This window comes from Myodes glareolus, chromosome 23 (assembly GCF_982192425.1).
Source record: "Myodes glareolus chromosome 23, mMyoGla1.1, whole genome shotgun sequence".
Classification (NCBI taxonomy): Eukaryota; Metazoa; Chordata; class Mammalia; order Rodentia; family Cricetidae; genus Myodes; species Myodes glareolus.
The window spans coordinates 3257138-3270614 of NC_142048.1; the positions used below are offsets into that span (position 1 = coordinate 3257138).

The 13477-nt window shown below is 49.8% G+C and overlaps 1 protein-coding gene across 9 annotated transcripts in view; it reads left to right on the forward strand.

Moving 5' to 3' along the window:
* The window catches only part of Sugp2 (SURP and G-patch domain containing 2), a 29405-nt gene extending 24677 nt beyond the window's left edge, over window positions 1–4728 (forward strand). For 4 of the 9 annotated variants that reach the window (XM_048427349.3, XM_087901047.1, XM_048427347.3 and 1 more), the window contains 5 exons: window positions 688–749; window positions 1404–1540; window positions 2206–2326; window positions 2984–3069; window positions 4500–4728. In XM_048427349.3, the coding sequence (XP_048283306.1) occupies window positions 688–749; window positions 1404–1540; window positions 2206–2326 (320 nt within the window). In that variant the 3' untranslated portion in view covers window positions 2984–3069; window positions 4500–4728. Of the gene's footprint in view, window positions 1–687; window positions 750–1168; window positions 1298–1403; window positions 1541–2205; window positions 2327–2983; window positions 3070–4499 lie in introns of those variants that run through there. The other 5 variants (XM_087901048.1, XM_085680499.2, XM_085680500.2 and 2 more) reach the window with 5 other exon arrangements.
* The last annotated feature ends 8749 nt before the right edge of the window (window positions 4729–13477 follow it).

The following is a 13477-nucleotide window of genomic DNA, read 5'->3' on the forward strand; positions in this document are numbered from 1 at the left end:
ACCCCTTCCCACCTTGAGACACACCTAGCTTCTGAGTCCCCAAAGGTTCCCATACCTGTAGTGAAGGTGGGAGGACTTCAGCCATTGGACCTTGCAGGCTCTGTGTAACCCTGTCACCTTACTGTCCTTGGATGTGCCTTATGTGTCCCTAGCACTGGTGGTGGATGGCCATTAGCCCAGCTGTGACCCTTGTGTCCTGTATCTTGGTGCATAGGGGAGCTGAACCATGCTTCTTGCTGAGAAGTACATCTATCTTACCTCAGATGCCTTATGCCTTGAGCATTAGTGAGACAGCTCTGCATTGTCTTCAGTGACTTCCATGATGAGCACTTGGTGCTCTCCTGAGTTGGAGTTCTCAACTGACAGTTAGGATTCCTGAAACTGGCCCTCTGGTGTCCTCTTGATGGAACTAGAAGAATGCAGTACTGATGTGACTTGCCTGCAACAAGAGAGTTCCTGTGGCCATATGAAATAGCCCAAGCAGTAGATCCTGTGCAGGCCAGCACTCTTATATCACAGCCATATGCAACCAGCTTAGCAGACATAGAATGTTGGAGAGCTGGAGGTGGGAAGGGATCCAGCAGCTGCCTGATGTGGGCTGTGTCTTCACCAGACAGCATTTCTTTCTGTCTCTAAGGACATGGGGCAAATGTTCAGTGTGAACAGCTCTCTCTTTTTGTCTTCCAGTCCATGAACCAGTTCGAATCGCCTATGACAGGCCTCGGGGTCGTCCCATAGCCAAAAAGAAGGTGTGTGTGACTGCATAGTGACACTCCCTAGCCCAGCAGGAGCAGGATCGGATTGGTGCACTTGGTGCTGCTTGTGATGAACCTTCAGACACTTTGCAGAGCTGGGAGTGGAGCATGCCCTGTGTCCCAGGTGTTCAGGCGGCTTGAGGCAGGATGGTTACTCATGTACAGGAGTTCCAGGCTGGCCCAGGCATCACAGCAAGCCCTATCCCCAAGACAACAGCCAGGCATGGACATGCCTGTGTCCCTGCCTTCAGGAGGCTGGGCTGGAGATGCCCTATTCAGCCGTACAATATAAACTATGCAGTACACAGGAGAGCAGTGATTGGTCCACTCACTGGAGAGGCCACTCATCCTCATGGGTCTCTTGCTCAATCATTCCTGCTGAGCCTTTGGCCTGGGCCTTGCCCTCCTCACAGGGTTTCCCTCACAGGCTCAGCACAGGGCAGCTGCATGCCACACCACTGCCAGGTGCCAGTTCTGACCCTGGGGTAAGGGATCTGGCCTCAAGAAGTCCCACCCCCAGGGATGTTACAGGGAAGCTGGAGGTGAGTGGGGCTCACCATCCCAGGCATCTGGGGTTAGGACAGCATTTGGGGATTCAGTGCATGCTAGAGCAGACTGGTCTACCCACCCGTGCCTCTTTCTCTTCAGAAACCCAAGGACCTGGAGTTTGCCCAGCAAAAACTGACAGACAAGAACCTGGGCTTCCAGATGCTGCAGAAGATGGGCTGGAAGGAAGGCCATGGCCTGGGCTCCCTTGGGAAGGGCATCCGTGAGCCCGTCAGCGTGTATGGCATGGCTGGGGGGACCCTTGGGTGCCTTGTGTTGGGGCTAAGCCACAGTGTACATACAGCTGGGTCGTTTGTTTTTAATTAGCTGCTCATTTGGGTGCACAGATGTGGCCAACTCCTTCCTCTGTAGATCTGGACAGCTTTTTGACCTGATGTTCATGGCCTTGGAATCTAAGCAGCATTTCTGGTAGTTATGGCACAGGTGTTTATAGAAGCCATTACAGGCTGCCAGGGTGGGGACACAGATCCTCAACTCTAGTTTGTATATCCAGCAGAGGGCATGTTCCTCAGTGCCAATACACCCCTGCATGACGCATCTTCTTGTGTCAGGCTGCAAACCCATGGAAGGCTCCAGTCAGGCCTGGCACTCATCTGTGACCCCAACTCTAGGGACGCTGAGGCAGGAAGGGGATTGTGAGTTCCAGGCCATGTTCGCATGAGCTAGTAGCTTTAGTTTTTTCTTTTTCTTTTCCACTGTGGCTTGTGACTTGTCTTTTCCTTGTTTGATTTTTGCTATGCTAGGGAGAGAGCCCTGGGCCTTACCATCCATGGCAAGCACTTTGTCACTGAGTGATGCCCCGGCCCTGTGACTGTTTCCTTTCTAGGTGTCTGTGTCCCATGACCCTGTGCACCCACCCTTGACTGTTGCCTCTTCTCTGCAGGGGGACTCTCTCAGAAGGAGAGGGTCTGGGAGCTGACGGGCCAGAGCAGAAAGAAGACACGTTTGACGTCTTCCGCCAACGCATGATGCAGATGTACAGACACAAGCGAGCCAGCAAATAGGTGCGTGCCAGGACCCACCCAGATCAGCACCTGATACCATCAGAAAGAGTCTGAGTGAGGCAAAGGGCTTTTCCTGCCTGTGCCCCTCTTCCTGTCCAGGCATGCAGAGGAGGAAACTTCCCTCTACAAAGGGGCTGCCTGCTGGTCCCAGGCTTCCCATTTCACCTCCAGTGCCTCTGCTGGGCTTTGAGCATGCTATCATGGGAGCAGGCCACCCTTGGCCTTGCCTGTTCTTGCTCAAGGTTTCTCTCAAAAATTGACAGTCCCTTGCAGGATCAAGCAGCCAGTACAGACTTGATGATTAATGACTTGCCCAGCCTACATATTCCTTCCTGTGGACCTCCAATGTTGTTCTTGTGAAGGCCTTAGGCCTACAGGCCTCATCCTTCCCACTCTTCCTCCCCCCCCCTTTTTAAACATTTACTGTGTGTGTATGTGAAGCAGGTGTGTTGAGGTGCCTGTGTGGAGGGCAGAGGACAACTTGTGAGTCAGTTCTCCTTCCACCATGTGGGACCCTGGGATTGAACTCGGCCTCAGGCTTGGCGTCAAGCTCCTTTATCCACTGAGCCCTGTCGCCAGCCCTCATTCTTGGTTCTTGACCTTCTCTCCCACAATGCTCCAAACTCAGTTCTGAACAGCCATTCTCTTCCTGACTAGATCAGAGCCAGTGGCGACAGAGATAAGCCTCGAAGCAGCCTTGCCCTTCCTGTACCCTGCCCCGGACGCCTGCAGCCTAAGCCTCGGTGTGTACTCGGCCAGCTCCACATCCCCGGGTCAGGTTCCACCAGGCCTTGCCACTGCACACTATAGCAACTGCTCTCAGGCACCCTTGCCTTCTAGCTTTTAACTCTGTCCTTCATCTTGTTCTTCTTTTGTACGTAGCTCCTCAGCCTTAGTGCCCAGGGCCTGGCTCCCCTGCAAGTTCTCCACACAGCCCTACCTTCCAGAGAGAGCCCTGCCTTCTGTCTCCAGAGCTTATCTGGGCTCTGATGGAGAGGGAGCTGTGTGGATTCTTGCTTTTGAGCAATGGTGTCTCAGCTCTGAGAGTTCTGCAGGCTGAGGCAGGGGGATTAGGGCAAATTAAAGTCTAGCCTCGCTGTGTAGCAGGACCCTGTCTTGGGAGACTTCTCAAAAAAATCTTAGCCTCAGATGAATTCAGCTTACATGCCCAGCACATGCTTGTCTCTGTTCCTGGGGAGTGTATCCTGAGGAAAACCCCAACCTGTGCACTGTTGGCCTTAGTGCAGCTCCCGTAAGGCAGTGCTGAGACACTGCTGTGCTGTCTTCGTAGATTCTTTCTGGGCCTCTGGAAGGATGAGGCACTGCTCAGCTGCAATGAATGACTGTCTCAGAGCCCTCCTTGTGCCCAGCACTGCCCATGTCTGCCACCCCTGATCTGTGCTGATGCTCTCGCTGGGGTCTAGCCTCTCACCACTGATCTGGTGTCAGGACTGAGCATAGCTGGAGGATCTTATGTCATAATGCTCAGCTTCTGTTGCCCCACTGTGCCCCTTCTTCGTAGCTGCTGCAGTCCCAGGCCCACCTGGCTCTCTTGTCTTGGCAACTCACAGGTCTTTGTAGCTATGAGGATGCTTCACTGCAGCTGGATCACAGTCTGACCGTGAGCCAGTCTATAGGGTGGGAGAAAACAGGTCAGGGACCCCAGGCTGCAGCTTCGTCCTCTTGTCTTTTCTTTCACTTTTCTAACAGCTTCCATATTGACTGTGGGTTGGAGCAGGACCCTGGCCCATGGTGGGCTCTGCAAGTGGAGCACACACAGCTTATCTCTCCAACTTCTCTCCAGGCATCTGCATTTTGTGCTGATCCATTGGGTTTTCAAGATGATTAAGGAATTGCGGGTATATTATGGCCCTTATATCAAGTCTCCTGTCACTCCTGGAACTGAGACTGTCAGGGACCACCTCCCGACCTGAGAAATGTCATTCTTGGGTTCTCTTCTGGGGACAGGGCAGCTGGTGGGGAGCGGGAGCACGTACCTCACACCAGTCTGTGCGAGCTGTCGTGACCCTCCTCACATACACCATGCTGTCCTCACTCTCCTAAGGCCACCTTGCTCTCCAGGCAGGCTGCTCTGAGGGCAGGGCTATGGAAGATACCTGATGCACATATTTGTGGCCTTATCCCTGTCACAATGTTTCTCCTGTCATTCTAGTTCCAGGGTCACTTCCACAAGGGCCATGGATTCCAAAAGCTGTGCTGGCCTGGCTTGCCGTGGCTCTGGCATGCTCCTGTTCCTGGAAGTACTTGGTGAAGGTTGGTTCTGGTCCCTGGTAAAACGCAAAAGAACGCTGATGATGTCACACTTGGACGTTGTTGTGTTTGTGAGGATCTAAGATGTCATGTCATGTCAAATGCTCAGAATAAATGAGGAGCAGACCCACTGCCCGGCCCGCCCTGCAATCACTGAGGCCCCTGCGGGGAGGCATTGACCATCTGAGGTCAGCCTGAGTTATGTCATACACTGTGTGGAAGAACAGAAAATGAGTTAGAAATAGTGGCTTATGTCTATAATCTCAGCACTAGGGAGACAGGCAGGAGGATATTCTGAGCCACAGAACAAAAACGTCCTGTGAGGAGGACATGAAAGGTGACAGTGCAGACCTAGGCCTGACAGGTAAAGGGCCTCTGTAGCGCTGATGACAGTTGTCTCCAGGACCAGCCCTCACAGACATTCCCAGGCGTGACAGCACACATCTCTAAGCCCTGACAGCAGTCTGTCAGCCGAGATTCAGTAACAAGTGTCCCTAGTTGTCTCCAGCCCTCGAGGTGAGTGCTTCCACCCTAATAACAGGCACCTCAGGCTTGATGACAGTCCAGGACCAATGAAACTACTCCTGGACTTTATGACATCTCCCCCAGGCCAGACAATGGCTGCTCCCCAGGCCCACTGTACTCTACAGGCCCTTATAAAATCCAGTCTCTGAGGGCCTGAGAGATGGCTCAGAGATTAAGAGCTTTGACTGCTCCTGTAGAGGAACCTGGGTCTGTTCCCAGTACTCACATGGGCAGCTCATAGCTCCAGTTTTAGGGATGTGACACCCTCATACAGACATAACATGCAAGCAAAATACCAATGGACAAAATAAGTAAAAAGGAATAAAAAGAAAAAATTAAACACTGAGCAGTGGTGGCACATGCCATTAATCCCAGTACTCGCAGGCAGAGGCAGATGGCTCTCTTGAGTTTGAGGTCAGCCTGGTCTGGAGAAGTGAGTTCCAGAACAGCCAGGGCTACATGGAGAAACCCTGTCTCAACAGCAGACTCTCTGGTAAAATAAAAATTAATATTTTCTTCAATAGGGAAGAACCAGGGCACAATCAAAATCAAAGCAAAACTGAACTCCAACTATGAACAACACCTTGTCCCGTGTCTGAGATCCACTCTTGATCTGGGCTCCTCCGAAGGACTTGGGTCACTTTTTCGACTCTGCCCTCTGCAGCACACAACTCATCTAGGCTTCAGCTGACTTTCGCTCCACAGCTGCTGGGCTCTTCTCTTGTAACTGTGCTACACTTGATCAATAGCTCTCATAGGGTTTCACAGTGCCAAACCTCAGCTGCTTTCCTTGTCTTCAGTACAACCTGGGTCTTACATCAAGTTCAAATGCATGGGTCCACCGTCAGCCACCTCTGGAACACAGCCTAAGTGTGCTATAGGGTAACACTTCTCAGAAGATTTCACCCCAACAATGTTAGTCTTTTTTTTTTTTTTTCAAGATGGTTTCACTGTGTAGCCCTTACTGTCCTGAAACTCACTATGTAGACCAACTGGCCTTGAACTCTCAGAGACCCTCCTTGTTCTGCCTCCCGAGTACTGGGATTGTGCCACCACCACACTGGCTGCTCTCAGTGTTCCTGTAGTCCACGCTCCTACAGAACAGTCCACAGAGCTGTCAATACTCAGTGGCTATAAAGGTTTATTTTCGGGTTAAGCCCATGAAACCTCTCAGGGTCCAGAAAGATTTGCTGTGGCTGGGAAAACTGGCTGGGGAGAGGGATCTGAGGGGTGGAGCGTGTTTATTCCTTGGGAAAGAAGGGAAGAAAAATGGAGGTCATTCTTCACAAAGCTTTCAGCTTATATAGGCATACAGAAAAGTTAGCAATTCCATGGGCAGTAACAAGAGAAGCATGCATTTTCAGAGGCACAGAAGCCAGAGGATCTGATAAAGAGGGCTTCATATCTCGGGGTGTGTGCCTGCAAAGGGCCTTGGGTAGCCATAATGACCTAAGGGTTGATTTGCATTAACATCTAGCTGGTTGAGTTAAAGGGAGTGTCTTTTGGGGACTTTGCTTTTGACTCCAGCAGGGTGCCCAGGTGAGAATTTTTCTCTCTGAAGCTAGTTTTTAGTGACTCACGCCTTTTTTCTGTCTAAACAGCTGATCTCCTAGGCTATGATCTTATGTTAACTGAAACTAAGGAGAAGGGTGATACAAAATATTAGTAGCTTGTTATGTCAGAGCGAAGGTCAATAGATCACAGCTACTTGAGTCTGCTGCTAGAGCAGACATGGGCCCCTTCTCATCAGTAAGTGCTGTCAATAAAGTTGTGGGGCCCTAGTTTTATGGCTTTGAGGATGAAGGTTTGACTTGAGTTTCACACCAGGGCTTCACTGTGTGGGGAAGGTATCCTGTTACCCTACAGGAAAAGTCAGGTTTAAGACTATAGAAGGGAGAAATGCCACGATTTCACAAGATTTTTACAGAATTGACAGTGACTTATTCAAAAGACAGGTGTTCCCACAGCTCTGCAAAATGGGTTACTCCATGTGGAGTGTCCTTACTCCTGTGGCTTGTCCAATAGACCTTAATGTGTATAATATTTGTGGGCTCACCACAAATGGTCTCAGTGACCTTTCCAGCTTCAAGTTCCAAAGTCCTCTCACAGTTCTCCCAAAAACATGGTCAGGTCTGTCACAGCAATGTCTGCTGCTGATGCCAACTTATCTAAGATTTCTATTGCTGATGAAACATGACCAAAAAGCAAGCTGGGGAGGAAGACTTCCACTTCCACAGCACTGTTCATCATCAGAGGAAATTAGGACAGGAACCCCTACACCCAAGGCAGGAACCTGGATTTAGAGGGCATAGAAGGGTGCTGCTTACTGACTTATTCCTTACAGCTTGCTCAGCCTGCTTTCTCACAGAACCCAGGACCATTAGGCCAGGGATGACACCACCCTTGGTAATGAGATGGGCCCTCCGCCATTGATCACTAAGAAAATGCCTTATAGGCCTGCCTGCACCCTCTTATGAAGATGTTTTTTTTTTTTTCATACAACACGAAAATGTTTTCTTAATTGATGTTCCTTCCTCTCAAATGACCCCAGCTTTTGTCAAATTGACATAGCTGTCCAGCACACCTGGAGACTTTGATTGTAGAGCTATTTAGTAGTGAAATGTGTTCATACAGGAGATTGCTCCTGTCGCTCAGCCTCCATAGTCTTGGGAGGCTGAGGATGTGTCTAAGCAATAGACTGAAACATGGAAAACAAAATCCAGATAGCAAGCTGTGTGTTCTGGCCATTTGTATGGTCATATCTGCTTGGGGCACTAAAGCAGGAGGGTCCCTTGACCTGGGAATCTTGGACCCTACACAGAGACCCCCCTATTCAACACAAGCCAGAATAGAGCAGGAAGCTCCCCTCCTCACATATCCGCAAAGTCAAATGACAGGCACATGAGCCCCAGCAACATAAAACAGCCAGCAGCTCCCAGGTGTTTCTTTAGGAATACTTGGCCTTGCCGGGCGGTGGTAGCACACACCTTTAATCCCAGCACTCGGGAGGCAGAGGCAGGCAGATCTCTGTAAGTTCGAGGCCAGCCTGGTCTACAAGAGCTAGTTCCAGGACAGGCTCCAAAGCAACAGAGAAACCCTGTCTCAAAACCTCTTCCACCACCCCTCCAAAAAAAAAGCAATACTTAGCCTTTGTGAAGCAGAACAGAGACCTGTCTCCTTCCAGGGATGCTCTGCATTCACAGCTACATGGAAAATAGGTTTAAGACAGTTTGCTCATTAAGTATGAGTCACTTTCACAGCCATTTTGTTGTCACTTGAAAATATTTTTTAATGGTGTTTATTGAAGTTGAAGAGATGGCTCAGTGGCCAAGAGCACTGACTGCTCTTTCAGAGACCAGGATTCAATTCCCAGCACCCACATGGCGGCTCACATCATCTCCAGTTCCAGGGACTCTTGACACCCTCTTCTGGCCTCAGTAGGCACTGTACAGACATACATGCAAGCAAAATACCCATACACATAAGGTCTTAATTAAAAATTGGTGTGTGTTGCCAGATGGTGGTGGCACACACCTTTAATACCAACACTTGTGAGGCAGGGGTAGGTGGATATCTGAGTTCAAGGCCAGCCTGGTCAACAAAGCAAGTTCCAGGGCAGAGAAATCCTATCTCAAAAATTAAAAAAAAAAAAAGCTGGTGTATATGTGTGGTGAGTGAATATGGCTGCATATGCCACCACCTCTTGTGAAGGCTGGGAAATCAGTTCTTTCCTTCTAGCCTGTAGGTTAGACTCAAGTCGTATCATTTAGCAGCAAGTGCCTTTATTCCCTGACCCGTCCTACTCGTCCTCACTTGTTTCCACTTAGGCTTTTTTTTATATATATTTAATTTTATGTGTGGATGTTTTGCTTACATGTGTGTATGAGCCATGTGCTTGCCTGGTTCCTGTGGAGACCAGAAGAGGGCATCAGATCTTGAACTATAGTTCCAGATGACTGAGTAACCATTGATTGCTGGGAATCGAATCCTGGTCTTCTGGAAGAGCAGCCAGTGCTCTTAACCACTGCTCCATCTCCCCAAACTCTTGGTTTTAGAGACAGATTTCATTGCACAGCTCTGCTGGCTTGGAAGTCTCTGTGTAGAACAGCACTAAACTCACAAAGATCTCTCTGCTTCTGCTCTATTCCTGAGTGCACATCATAGAATAAAAGTACACGTGTACACACACAGGTTATCAAGAAACATGCCGCTTGCCTCCATCCATTTGGTCCCACTTGCCAGGCCTTTAGAATAAAGTCCTCCAGTTCAAGGGCATCCTCCCTCGTGTCCAGTTCTATACCATCCTCCCTGGTGTCCAGTTCACAGCCCTCTACTGTCTGAAGTGAGGCATTGGGGGAGGGAATAGGTCAGCTGGAGCTACTTGCTCCCTCCTATAGTCCAGACAGTCCTACACTGATGCCACTGTTCTGTGGTCCAGGAACCAGCATCTGTCCTGATACTGGGTGGAGTATCAGGGACCACACTGCTGGTGGTCAGTGGAGAGACTGACTAACATTACAGAGTGACCCAGGACTGGGCTGCTCTTCTCTTCCATCTTGGGTCCACTGCCCTGCCAGCGGTCCACCGCATTTGCAGTCAGGGAAACAGACCTAGGAATAGCTGTGTTGCTCAATCCTTTAGAGCATATTTTTTCATCTTATTGTGACAGCAGGCAGCCATGCTTCCAGCTCAATAATGGTTTACATCCTGACCCAAAGGGGTTCTGGTTCTAAACTTGAAGTGTGTAGAGTACAGGTACCTGCATCCCAATTGCCTTGCCAGGGCTCACTCTCCTTGCATACACAGCTCCTGCTGCCTTTGTTTGGTGTGAAAAACGCAGCTCTATTAAACCCAGGCTGCCTGGAATCTGATCCTCTTGCCTCAGCCTTGCAAATGCAGGGGTGACATTGAGTGTATCCCCCCCCCCCAGTAGTAGCATTGTATTTCTATAAATTCAGCACCAGATGTATAAAGTGAGGAGGGACATCACCCCTCCAGTATGGTCAAAGAGAAGGTTTTTATTGTATGAGAAGAATCCAGAGTGGGGAGAGAGTAGTCTAATTATGACCAGCAGACTGGATTGGACCATGAGAGGAGAGGGAGATGAGAGTGGGCAGAGGAGACCCAGAGGGGCCAAGAGTGAAATGGGGCAGGGTTATTTAGGAATGAGAAGCTGGGGGAAGGGAAGCCATGAGCTGGAGAAGTTTAGGGTAGGGTTCAGCCTGGAGGTCAGCAGATACTTGCTATGCTAGTAGCACCACAGATAGCCATTGAACTTGACAGTATTGCAGCTGTAGAAACAAGAATAGGCTGAGGCAAGATGATCACATGAAGACAGACGTTTAGGTCTAGCTCTGGTGACATCCCAACTATGGAAGTAGGGGACATGGTTTTGCGCACCTTCAATCTTAGTGTCTGAGTCCTGGGCTACACACTGATATCATGTCCCCCTCCCCCACCAAAGGAAAAAAATACGGTGGAGAGGAGGAAAATCTCACACAAGTTCCTTTCCAGTGTTTGGAGCTCAAAGGAGGTTGAGCCCTCCTGTGGTTCTGTGGGATTGTGGGATTTGCTGATTTGCCCCTTGGCTAATATGACTTGACACTGGTGAACACTTAAGTCTAGAAACGAGGCTGAAATACTTATCCTTGGGATACTATTGAGAAAGGTCGACCAACACATCCAGGGTGTCTCACACACTAGGGAAGTGCTATCCGCCAGACCCCCTGACTTTAGCAGTTCCTGTATGCGCACACCTTGAACCCCATCCCCGCGGAGGCGTGAACCACCACACCCAGCTTCCCCCAGATACTTGTTAAAACCCTGCACACCGGGGAGCAAAGTCCCCTGGTTGGGACATGGACCTATCATTCACTCCCCAGCCTGGACCTTGTCGGAAGGGGAGTGCCAGGGAAGAAGACAAACAGGAAGTGAAGATGGCTGGCTGGCACATGCTGCGGAAGCTGCATCCGCTAGCTTTTCTTTGGGAAACAGCTGTGGTCCACTGAGGGAAAAGCCTGAATTAAACCAAAAGGCTGCTTCCTGTGCTGACGAAGGAAAGGCCCACTTCCCCCGGGCCTACAGACATTCCACTCACTACGTGTTCTAGGAGCGCACAGGTTCCTACCCTACATCTGAGACCAACCACAATGAAAACTAGAAACCGCAGGGTTTCTTTAGAGAACGTCTCCACGGAAAAGGGTGTGGGAGAATAAGACACTGGGGCCCGGCCTTGGAGGAGGATCTGCAGTACCGCAGGTGAAAGGAACAGTCCTATGGTAAAAATAATCGTGGCTATCAGAAATTCCTTCCCACTCCTGTGACAGCAACCTGAGAGAGTCTTTTAAAGATATTTTTAGGCCGGGCGATGATGGCACACGCCTTTAATCCCAGCACTTGGGAGGCAGAGGCAGGCGGATCTATGAGTTCAAGACCTGCCTGGTCTACAAGAGCTAGTTCCAGGACAGGCTCCAAAGCTATACAGAAACCCTGTCTCAAAAAATATATATATATAATTTTTTAAAAAATATATTCGTAGTCTTTGTGTGAGGGGTGCAGTGCTCAAGGAGACCAGAAGAGGGCGTAGGATCCCCGAAGAGGGCGTAGGATCACCTGGGGCTGCAGTTACAGGTGGCTGTGAGCGACGTGGTCCTTTGCAAGAGCTGCCACCTCTCTAATCAATATACTCCCGCCCCAGAGAAGTGGAAAAAGTTTGACTCTCAGCTACCCACACACCCACACACACACACTCCTGGGTTGAACACTCGGTCCCTAGTGGTCGGTGGTTTTAAAAGGGCCTGGAACCAAGGATGGGGGCAGTCCCGGAAATGGATCACACTGAGCTTCCGGGGACAGAGTGCAGCAAAAGCTTTGTGTATAATTTTTGGGAGGGCGGGGGGGGGGGGGGAACACTTGAGAATAAGCTAGAAATCCAATCTGAGTCCAACTTTTTCAAGTGTCTGTGGCGGTGTGAAGATGTGCCCACAGAGGCCAGAGGAGTGATCACATTCCCTAGTGTTGAGTTATAAGTGGTTGGGGTTCTGGAAACCGAGCTCTGGTCTTCTCTAAGAGCAGCCAGTACTCCGAATCTCTGGACTCTCTCCAGCCCCTGGTCGTACATTTTGTGTGTGTAATAAAAAGCCGGGCTGTGCCGGGCGGTGGTGGTGCACGCCTTTAATCCCAGCACTCGGGAGGCAGAGGCAGGTGGATCTCTGTGAGTTCGAGGTCAACCTGGTCTACAGAATGAGTTCAGGACAGCCAGGGCTACACAGAGAAACCCTGTCTCAAAAAATAAAGGAACAAAACATTGAGAAGATGTGAAATTTGCTATTTTACCTGAGCGCATCTGTCATTGCAGCACTCTGAAGGTGCTGGCAGGAGGTTCAAGACCATTGTGGACTACAGATGAGTGCCAGGTCAGCTTGGGCTACATGAGCCCCTAATTCAAGTATTAACTTGGTAGCATATGTCATATATACACTGCTGTACAATCCTGTCGTTCCAGAGCATTCTGAATGCCTTTAAGAAGAAGCCATTCTGTATTCTCAGCAAATGTATATGTCTGCTCTGATTTTTTGTTTGTGTGTTTCTTGCTGAGAATAGAAGCTGGAGCATCCTGCAGGAGCAGCTTGTTGGGCAAATGTGCCTACCTGGCCACACACCCTCAAACCCTCACTGACTATTGAACTGCCTACTGCCATGCCCCTCATCTGGTAATTTTGTTTTGTTTAGCTTTGTTTCTGATTCAGTCTACTGAATGCCGAATCAGAGTGTGTTCAAGCCTCCACAGGAAAGGATCAGGGCTGATGCCAGGTGTGTGGGTCTGACTTCAGCACCCTATGTTCATCTCATTCCCTTAGCTCTGGCCTCCTGCACCAATTTCTTGTTTGTCTATCAGGCCTACCATCCATGGCTACCCCACCTACAAGAGGGAGGCCAGACATACCAACCTGGTTGTGAGGAGTTGGAGCCTCAGAGATGGTGGGTCTGGATATTGGCTCTGTGTTTGGGTCTAAACAGCCTCAAGGAGTCAAGCTACCTGCCACCCCCTTTTCTCCCTTTTCTTCTATACCAGAGGAGACTGTTCTCGTACTGTTAGCCATGAACATAAACAACTTCAGGCAAAAATTGACCTTAAGAGTCCCATGCCAATCAGACTGGCTCCATACATCCATTCTAAAAATTGAGCTTATTTCTGTAATTCTACTGAGCTCATGGTCGGGACTTTCTAACTTGGCAAACTTCTATTCATTCTTCAAACCCTTCATCCCCACACTTCTTCTTTCATGTGTTTTTACAAATGCTTTGCCTGTCCCCTCTGTGGCAGAAAGAAGAGATCAGTCACTGTGTGTAGTG